The sequence below is a fragment of the Coloeus monedula genome, assembly GCF_965178545.1.
Source record: "Coloeus monedula genome assembly, chromosome: Z".
Lineage (NCBI taxonomy): Eukaryota > Metazoa > Chordata > Aves > Passeriformes > Corvidae > Coloeus > Coloeus monedula.
Window position 1 is genome coordinate 29,198,190 of NC_138822.1, and position 10,803 is coordinate 29,208,992.

Genomic DNA, 10,803 nt, shown 5'->3' on the forward strand with positions numbered 1-10,803 from the left:
GCCTTCTCTTCTCCAGGATGAGCTGCTCCAGTCCCTCTACGGCCTTACTGACCACTCACTGGGCTCTCTCCATTGTGCCCGTGTCCATCTCGTCCTGGGGCTGGAGCTGGCACTCCTGGTGTGGCCTCCCCAATACTGAGGGGCAGGATCACCTGCCCTGCCCCGTTGACAGCACTTCTCGTGGTGCGGCCCAGACACCACTGGCCTTGTCACTGGGACACATCGCTGGCTCATGTTCAGATCGGTGTCCAGCAGGACCCCGATGCCTTTCCTGACAAACTGCTTCCCAACTGTGCATTCCCAGCCCGTGCTGGTGTCTGGGGTTGTTCCTCCCTGGCTGCAGGACTTGGCTCTTCCCATGCTGAACTGCTTGAGGTTCCTGTCAGCCCCTTTCTCCAGCCTGTCCGGGTCCCTCTGGACGGCACCACGACCCTCTGGTGTATCAGCCCCTCCTCACAGCTCAGTGTCACCAGTAACCTCGCTGGGAGCGCAGCTGCCCCATCATCCGGAGCGTTAATGGCGATGTGACACAGAATTGGACTCAGTACCGACCCCGTAATTTTTCCTTAAACTTTAGCTTATTTTTTTTCATGTAGTTGTACATGGAGCTGTGGTAATACCAAATAACCATTTCCTGGCATTTCTTAGACGGATTGTTCCATGATTCAAACAACCGCTAGAGCTCTGTGAGTGAAGGGCACCACGCGGCGGCCTGGCGGCCTCCAAAACACATTTTGCGTCGCCCACCGCCACCCTCTGGGCTCGTGTTTCATCGGCGCCTGCAGCCCAATGTTCAAGGCTGTGTGTCACGGCGTTTCCGCACATCCCCGAACCCCCCGAGCCCTTCCCGCCGCCATTCCCCGCCCCCGCTCACTCAGCCTGGCAGACGCCGCGCGCGCGGCCCCGGACACGTTGCGCCTCCTCACAGGCTGAGGTACTTGACAGACAATCCTGCTGACCAATGGAATCGCGTACCGTCCGTTGGGGGCGGGCCCTCTCCCCGCCGTGGCGCGGGGCGGGGCGGGGGAGGCGCTGCTGTCATGGCCGCCGCCGCCGGCGCCGCGTCTCCGGCAGACAAGGAGAGGTACCGTGGGCACGGCTTGTTTGGGGTCGGGTCTTCCGTGGGTTCGTTTGTTTATGTGTCATTGAGGGCTCGCGGAGAAGAAAACGCGAGCGGAGCAAGGGGTGGTCGTTTAAATGCCTGTGGAGAAAAGGGTGGTGGTGTCTGAAATTAAATCCCTGTGGAACAAAGGGTGGTGGTGACACTTGCCTGGTTGGGAAGTCAGTAAGGAGACTGGAATTCCCGTGCTGAACCCAGACCTAGTCGGCTCGTAAAGACGGCAGTAGCAAAGAGTGGAGAAAACCTCTGGAAGGGAGGAGAAAGTAGTAGGAGTTGAGGTGATTTCGGCTGGTTTTAGAAGCAGCAAGGAACGTGATCCTTGTCACTCTCTTGTCATTCAGCTAATTGCAATCTGTCTGCACCATATGTTTTACTCATTTTCCTTATTTTCTTATGCTCTCATAGGTCCTCATTAAAATCAATGCAGGCCTTCTTCCCCCTCTCCTTGGTCGCAGCTAGTTATTTTTTATAATTGTCTTAACAAGTATAATTGAGGTTCTGTCGCGCTGATCCCCTTGTGCTTGATGGGTGTAAATCTACTGAAAAGTCTTAAGCAAGTTTCGAAGCACAGTTTTTCAGTGGCTTTTATAGATGTACCCAAATCTGGGTTGATTTGTGTGTGAATTAAAATAAACAAAACAAACACAGGACTTAGTTAGCTATTACTGTAATAAAACCTTTTCAGGAAACGTTCTTTAATTCTTTTCAGGGAAATATGTGTGTTCCCTTCCAGGTTGCAAGCTTGCAAGAAATAGGTCCAAAAAAATAGGTCAGAAAGTTCTATCTCAGCCTCCTTTTTTTTTTTTTTCAGAATGGGTAGTGCCATCCCTTGTACAAATAGTGCCCCAAAAAGTGGTGTCATGTACTGTCCATGATAACTCAAAGTGGGATTTTGCAGCATTTTACTAAGCAGTCTAGGGAAAATAAATGGTTGTTCTAAACTGCTGTGGGAACTTCTGTGTTTGTAGCCATGACGCTTGTTTTTTGTTTTACTAGGAAAATACTGCATAAGCATTAAGGAGTTGATATAGATTGCTTTAACTCACTGTTTTCTCTTCTTAGATTCATCTGCATTTATCCAGCTTATTTGAATAACAAGAAGACAATAGCAGAAGGAAGAAGGATACCTATAGATAAGGTGATTTTATGGGTGGGAGGGATGGGGTTTTTTGCTAGGTAGCAGTGTATAAAGAGCTGGAAAATACATCTCTCTGACCTTTCCATTCCCCCATGGCAATTCGCTCAGTAACTGGAAATTACAGTGTATTTGGAGGTAACCTAGTGCCAGCATGTGAATTTAGTAGAAGAGCCCTGGGCTGAAGTGTTTGCTTTCGTCTGAGCAGCACCTTGGACAAGCAGGTAAAGTAATGAGGAACTTCATGCACTCCACTGCCTACCCAAGTTTGCAGAATCTGAAAGCAGTGCAGGAAAGAGTAGCTAGCTAATGACTGGGTTCTGGTGACTGACTATATGAGCATATACTCTGTGTCCTGTGCATGTGACTCACAGATATGGTAATTATTGTTACTTCAAATCTGTCCAGAAATAGTTCTTCATCATCTCACTCACTTGTAATAATTTTAGCAAGCAGTTCTGGGAATATAAAGGGCTTTCCTCACTGCTTAGGGTTTGGTTTTTTCTTGATAACAGTTAAAAATAAAATATTTCTTGAGCATGCAAGTTGCCAATCAAAGGTCTACATATGGGAGAAATCTGCTGCTCTGTGGCTAGAAGTTTTCTGGTTTTTTCCTCCGTCAGTCTTTGCTGTAAGTTTGCTGTTCCTGATACACAGCTTTTGGTATCTCTGTGCGTACAATAACTGTTAATTAATTTCAATTACTTTTCCTAAGCAATTCTTTACCTTGCTCTCGTGTCCTAATGAATTTGGTCTCATCTTTTTCCTGATGTTTCAGCTCTTCTTTTTTTTCTTTTTAAATGTTCTGTAGACCACAGCAGCACTGGCAGATGACTTCTACGCTAGATTTGTCACTACCTTCACTTTCCCCATTAGCTTTTCCTAGTTACAGAGTATAGTGTGGGAAACTGGTAACTATTTTTGTATAGACAGGTCATGGTTGAAAACTAATTAATTTTAATGCATTGTTTCAACAGGCTGTTGAAAATCCCACATCTACAGAAATCCAAGATGTGTGTGCAGCAGTAGGATTCAATGTGTTATTAGAGGTAATTTAAAATAAAAGTCCCCACATACAAAAAACCCCCAAATTTGTTATGCGTCTCTGTTCTTTCATTATGTCTTTCTTTATAACTTGCAGTTGAGAAGTTTTGTTATTAGCTGTGCTTGCTTTGAGTGATAACTGACCATAATCATGAAGTAAATGTTGGAAAACTGATGTAAGTCAGGAATACCTCAGATCTCTCAGACAATGTCACTTTTAATCTTATAAAAAGATTACTTCTGTTTTACCATCCTTCTTAGAAGACTGTCCTGGATGCTTAAAAGTGTGTCAGAATAAAAGCTATTTTTGCAAGCTGCAACTCTGCAAATTAAGCTTTTGAAAAGGAATGTTTTTAATGAAAAATGATGACCTTTGCAATGAGTTTTATAGGAATAGGATTCTGATAGTTGGAATATTCATAGTCCTTTGGAGTCATGTTTCAGCCAAAGAATGTTAGCTTTTTATTGCAGTACATCCTTACTCTTTAAATAGTTTGTTGGTTACTTTTTTCTTAGGGAATGAGTCTGGGTTTCTGGAGAGGTAACTTCACCAGAGGTCATTTCCTGAAGTAATTATTAATTTATAATTAGTTATTAATTTAGAGCAGTGTTGATTTTTCTAAGAAGAATATAGGTTCTCATCTAGAAGTGTGACTGGTACCCAAAGCCTGGTACAAAATCACTCTGCTTTTCAGAAGTAGTTGGACAGTGCACACCAGCTCACTGAGAAACCTGTGATGTTTCATCAAGAATGAAGGCTGTAATTAGCCAAAAGCAGTGACTGTGACCTATCACTTGCTGTCCCTAGGTGTCCAGAAGGGTTTGTAGCAGTGGAGATAAAACAAAAACCTGTGCCCCTGTAGTCCAGACCGCTGGGCATGTAAAATGGTCCCTCTTGCAGTTTACGCACAAAATTGCTCAAGTACCAGGAATTGTTTTCAGCAGTGCCTCCGAAACAGTTGTGTCTTCCAATGCATATTATAATACATTTCTCCTTTTGTATGACAGAAAAACAAGATGTATCCCAGAGAGTGGAACAGAGACGTGCAGTACAGAGGTAGGGTACGAATCCAGCTCAAGCAAGATGATGGCAACCCATGTTTACCTCAGTTTCCAACACGTGAGTAGAGTGCCTGGGTTTAGGCACTTCACCTGTTAATAAACCAGAAAGACTTCATTTATTTTATGTTATCAGCCTGTTTAATTAGTTTTAACTATTATAAATCCTATGGTTTTACATTAAATCTTGTTGCCTGTATAAGTCAACAAAATCAAGTTGTGAGCATTGAGTAAAGTTTGTAAAATGCTGTTGCCTTTGATTCTGCTGCTTCTGCAACGGCTACATTGCGTGGTTGCTGTATTGAACAAAGCATCTGTTCAGTTTTGGGTTACTGCTTTGTTGACATTTAAAATAGAGTGTTTAATGCTTAAATGACTAAATTCCAACATTTTCTTAGGATACATACATCATCCGGGCATCAGAGTAGATGCCAAATGGATAAAACACAGTACTGAGTTCAGCTGAGTTTTCTGCTGCCCATTTATGTAAATTACAATGAAGCAGCTGTCCTTTAAAGATTAATAGGAATTACTCATCTTGAATGACAAATTCCATCTTTTGCATTTTTTCTGAAGGTGAATCCCTGTGTAAAAGGGAAACAGTATATATCTTAAGGGAAGAGCTAGAAGAGTGTACAGTAGCATGAGTGCTGACAGAGGGAGATGATTTAAAACCAGATTCCTGCAGGATGGCAGCAGTGCCTTTCTAAAAATGCATGTAGCTTTTGCCTGATCATTCTGTCCGAAGTGTTTAGGGCCAGTAGGAGGTGAAGGGAAAGAGTAGCAGGGAGGATGTAGACTCTTTGGAGATTGTCAGGTTACATGGCTTTTCCAGTCTACTGTGACATTTATCAGTTCTGCACTTCTGGGTTTTTTCCCCCAAGAATTATTCACAAGCTGCTTGCTGTACAGGCGAAGGAAGCAGGTCTCCTAGGTTTTATATCTGTTCTTAACTTAGTAGGCATGCATTGATCTCTCCTTGTATTTTAGGTAAATCAGTGATGCTGTATGCTGCAGAAACCATTCCAAAACTGAAAACAAGAACTCAAAAGATGGGAAGTAGTGATCAAAGCCTTCAGCAGGGAGAGGGAGGCAAGAAAGGTAAAGGAAAGAAAAAGAAATAAGCTGACATCTGGAATTGTCATTACATCGCAACGTTACAACAAGTGCAAATGGACACCTTTCGGCAACTTTGAAGTGAAGATAGGAGCAAGAAATGAAGAGGTGAAGCTGAGTAGAACTGCCTGCTTTTCCCGGAACTGGAATGCATGTAACTGCCTTGCATCTGTGTAACAATAAATCTCTTTACACACATAACCTGCAAGTCTGATATTAGCACCCACGTTAAAAGCAGAAGAACATAAGCAAATGGGATGGTTGGGAGAATTATTTTTTTCCAAAAGAAATATGCACCTTCTGAAATCTGTTTGCCTTAGTAAACCATTTATTTGTGATAGTGAAGCAATTGTCATAATTCTATGCTATTTTGTATCAGGATGAAATTCTTCACTATGAGGGTAGTGAGGCACAGGTTGTGCAGACAATTTGTTGATGCCCCATGCCTGGAAGTGTTCAAGCCCAGGCTGGATGGGACTTCGAGCAAGCTGGTTATTTTGTCTTCAGTTGCCAGCTGGCAACAGCTATGTGCCATCCAACCTCGCCCTTACTCCCCAGATGGGATGCAGGGAAGGATAATCAGGAAAGAAAAAGATTGTGGGTGTAGGTAAGAAGAGTTTAATAATTTAAACTAAATAAATTCAGTAATGCAAGTGACAGTGATTATAATAAAATATAATTATCGTTACAGGGGTTTTATTTAAGGCTGGGGGGAAATCAAAACAAGTGATGCACAATACAATTACCACCTGCTGACTGATGCCCAGCCCACCCCCAGCAGTGATCAGCACCTCCTGGCCAATTCCCCTCTGTTTATATACTGAACATGCTAATCTATGATACGGTATATCCCTTTGGCCAGGTTGGGTCACCTGTCCTGGCTTCTTGCTACACCTCCTCACTGGTAGAGCGTGAGGCACAGAAAAGTCTTGGATTTAATATAAGCACTGCTCATGAACAAGCAGAACACTACTGTTATCAGCATCATTCTCACACTGAATCCAAAATACAGCACTAACAGCTGCTGGGAAGAAAATTCACTGGATTGCAGTTGAAATCAGGACAGCAAACAGCCCTTATTCCATATAATTTCTATAATGCCAGGTCCCACTTTCCAAAACCCCATCACTTTCCTCTCTTTTGGTACATAGACACACACAGTTAATATTCCCTTAAATTATGGACTATCCCTACAAAAGCCCATTGAGATCACTGAGTACATGACCTTGGGCTCCATCTGTCAGAACTGTTTTTCAGGCAGGAAAGAAGGTGTGTGCTGTTAGGCTGTTGTATGTGGAAACCAGTTCTGAATCCATCACCTCTGTGTTCATGGTTCCATCAAAGTTCATTCTTCATTAATGTGGGATCAAAAGGGAATTGGGGTCAGAACCCCAAATCCAGTGTGGCACAGACAGGCACCATGGGGTGCCCAATGTGGTGATGGGCATAGAGCCATCCTAGAAGTGATAATTCACAGTGTTACACAGTAATTAATTTAATTCATTGTCTGTTCTTACCCCCAATCAAATCTGAGACACACACTGGACTTTTCCATCTTCTTGCAGCACATGCAAAGTGCATCCAGGTCCTTGAGCAAAAGCAATCCCAGGGATGGGTTTACCTTTGCCTGAGGTAGGGATAACCCAGACTTTTCCCCAGCATGTTTTTAATGTTCAGTGCAGGAACTTCATCCCCTTCTACAATAAGCAAAAGTTTAGATGGGGCTGCACCAGGCCAATGGGCAATCCCTGGGTGTTAACTGACCAGGTGGCCTTTGCTAAACGTGCATCTCAGGGTTTGAAGATCCCACCACCTACTGCTCTCATTGTGGTCTTTTACCATCCATTGCATCATTTGATCTTTCCAGAGGCTGACGCATGAGAGGGAATGTGATATTCCCACTCAGAGCCATGTTCTTTGGCCCAAGTGTGTATGAGGTTGCTTTGGAAATGAACCCCGTTGTCTGACTCTATTATGTGTATTGTGTCCCCGTAAGACCTGCTTTTCAAGGCCCAGGACAGTGTCTCAGGCAGTAGTGTGGCACAAAGGGAGTTTCCAGCCATCTGGTGGTTAATCCCCCCACTGTGAGCACAGGGCACTTGCCTTGGTGGATTTGGGAGACTGATACACTCAAGCTGCCTGGCCATACTGACATTTCAGCCATCATCCTCCATACCAGAGGGGCTTTGTCTGCATGGCTTAATCACACTGCATGTTAAACATGCATTGTGCACAGATTGTTCGGTTCAAATTACTCCTGGATTTTGCTGAGTGCTGAGTAATTTTTCTGAAACTTTAAATAAAGTGAGAGCTCTGTGAAAATTGATTGGTACAAGGTAACTCATCTTCGTGATGTAAACTGAAGGAGGATGACTCCAGCCAAGTTTGATCATGTTATGTTTAACTTTTGTAAGTCTAGGGGTCTTACAAACAAAGACTAGGAAATATTTCTGAAAAGGGTAATATTGATTTCAAATATATAAAACTGTAAATTAGTCAAAGAAAGCTTTGTAGGTATTTTGGGTAAAGCTGACTTTGTTTTTCCAAAGCCCTACTAGGAAATCAGATGACCACTACCAAGAGGAAATTGAAGACTGAGTTTCCTAACTCCTGCCTACTTATTCTCCCATCTTTAAATGGGACTGTTTTGCTTTTTTGATTTCTGGCTTTACACTTAGTACGTGTGAGCAGTATTTGTTCTAAATGAGGCAGCACAAAGTTAAACACAGCTCCCCTTTTCCTGACAGAGTTAAACCAGACTTTCATTTCTGTATTGCCTCATTTTAATAAACTGGGCTCCTTAGAGGATTGAAAACAAGCAGGTCAGGACCAGCTCGGTTCTTCCTCAGTCAACTGATCATGCCTTATTTCTGGGAACAGGGAGATGCTTACAGACCATTGTGGGACTGGGAGTGGAGACAAAGCTTCCACAAAAATACAGTAATACTGCAATTTTTAGTCTCAAAGATATTAATTTTTTTTTTTTTAAGGGGGAATTGGGTGACAATGAATGTCCTTTTATTCCACCTCCCTTGCTTTTACAGTTTTCTGTGAAAATTTACTTATGCAGCATCATTGCTAAAAAGGCACTGTGGTCCGTGGTTTCCTGTAGGTGGCAACAGTAACAAAGGAAGGCATGCATCCATGAGCGGGAATTTACGCAGCATCCAGGACAGGAGGAGTATGGGTATTGAACTAGCGTCCCGGTCTAGCTCTTTAGAAGTACATGCCTGTTATTTCCCTATACAGTTTTCTGGGTACCTAAACAAAGATTAAACATTTGAAATGGACATATGAGCTCAAAATCCTTATAACAATCTTGTAACAATTTCTGTGTCAGGAATGGATGGTAACATTGATGCTGAGCATCAGAGAGGTGTGATGATACAGGCAATCAGTAACAGAATGACTGAAAATGAGAAATCAGCACTACTGAGATAGGTGGTTTATTCATCCAGATTATAGCATGTAGCTACTATAGCAGAAGAACAACCATAATTACTCAAATCTTAATGTAAACAGTGGGAGTTTTAAAAGGTTATTTTGAAATGTGTTTTAACTTGGGAAGTGACCATATGCAGTTGTCAGCCTTCAGCCATGAAGTAAATCAAAGACCAGCTCTGCAAAAAAAAGCTGGTCTTAAAAAACTTGCCTGTGTATACATCCTGTTTCTTGTGTGTGTTTGAGAGAGCCTTTTTGCCAGAACTTCCTTTTGGGGCACATACACCTGTGCGATATTTGTATGTGCTCTACTTGGGAGCATGAGAGAGGATACGGCTCCCTTGATTCCTTCTCTGGAGCTGCAGATGTACCTGGAGCTACACATGCAGTGGAATGGAATGGAATGGAATGGAATGGAATGGAATGGAATGGAATGGAATGTACTATTTCAGTTGGAAGAGACCAAAAATGATCATCCAATCCAACTGCCTGACCACTTCAAGGCTTACCAACAGTTAAAGCACACTATTAAGGGTATTGTCCCAATGCCTCTTAACACTGACAGGCTTGGGGCATCGACCACTCTCTCTGGGAAGCCTGTTCCAGAATCTGACCACCCTCCTGGTAAAGAAATGCTTCCCAATGTCAAATCTGAACTTCCCCTGACACAGCTTCGAATGATGCCCACAGGTTCTGTCACTGGACACCAGTTATTTAACTTCTTCCTGTTACGGACTGGCCTTTGTGGGGTTATTTTCTCCCTTAGGATAAGGGATACCCTTTTCAAATGGGTTCTTTTCCCCTAAATAAAAAGATAATTAATTATAATTATTAATTAATTAGATGTTATTATAGAATAATTAATAATAGTGAATAATTAAGTACCCCTTGCCATAGTGGCTGTGTAAGGGAGATGGGAAAAAACAGACAAGTCTTTGGTAGTTTGGGACCTGAGAAAGAGCAGGGGATACTCCAGGTAGGAACTGAGTAGCCGTAGTGCTATTTCCTCTGAAACAGCATGTGTGCCTCTTTTCATCTGTCAGGCTTTGGGGGTTTTTTGGGGTGTAGTTATTGGGTTTTGTCTGCTTGCTTTTCAAGTATCAGAACTCAGACATGTCTAATTGAAGTCTTTAAGTATTCTTCTCCTGCAAAGATGCAGTAATACAAAATGAAAAGTTTTGTGGAATTCCGTAGCCTCAGCAAAGGTGTCAACTACATCACATTCCAAAGTCTGCTAAATTCAAAGTTCATCTTCAATTGTATTTACATGATTAGTTATGAATTCATGTGGTCATCTGAAGATTGTTTTGCTCCAGAATCTCTTAATGGTTTATGTACTAGTAGGAAACATAATTTTCAAGAAGTTATGACAACGTGGTTGTACAACTGAGGACCTCCTTAGTAGCCCTGGGTTGTCATTCCTCAAGTACTGTTTCATTCCATCATGCTGGATATAGAAGTTCTCTAGAAGACAAGATTGATATTCATCATATTTGTCAGGTGCCCTTTACAGAAAACACTGAGTCTCTCATGACCTACAAGGATTTGTGGTTTTGTTTTTTAAAACTCCATTCTTCCTCCTTTGCATAAGGAAACTATTGTTTATGGAATTTGAAATGGGGGTGGAAGGTGACTAAGGAATTAGTCATATTTTAGTTGATTCTCAGATTATGTAGAAAGAGTTGGCAATACTGAAGTACAAACTCAAGAAACTTTCTTTTATTTGTCAAATTAAAAGTAGTGAGGGTTTGACCTAACAAATACTAGTTACACCTTTCACTACTTACAAGAACTTCTATGCTTTGTTAATTGTCTTGCTCTGGTTTGAAGAGTTTTCATTATTTTAACTCTAGTGGTGATGTTATCATTGTGGGGGAGATTGTGTTTT

The 10,803-nt window shown here is 42.3% G+C and overlaps 1 protein-coding gene across 1 annotated transcript; it reads left to right on the forward strand.

Annotated features, from left to right (window-relative positions):
• Positions 1–1,015: 1,015 nt before the first annotated feature.
• On the forward strand, positions 1,016–5,675 carry SRP19 (signal recognition particle 19). The gene is made up of 5 exons (XM_082302115.1): positions 1,016–1,084; positions 2,183–2,258; positions 3,233–3,304; positions 4,308–4,419; positions 5,349–5,675. The coding sequence occupies exons 1-5, from the start codon at positions 1,041–1,043 to the stop codon at positions 5,480–5,482; spliced, it is 438 nt and encodes a 145-aa protein (XP_082158241.1). The 5' UTR covers positions 1,016–1,040; the 3' UTR covers positions 5,483–5,675.
• The last annotated feature ends 5,128 nt before the right edge of the window (positions 5,676–10,803 follow it).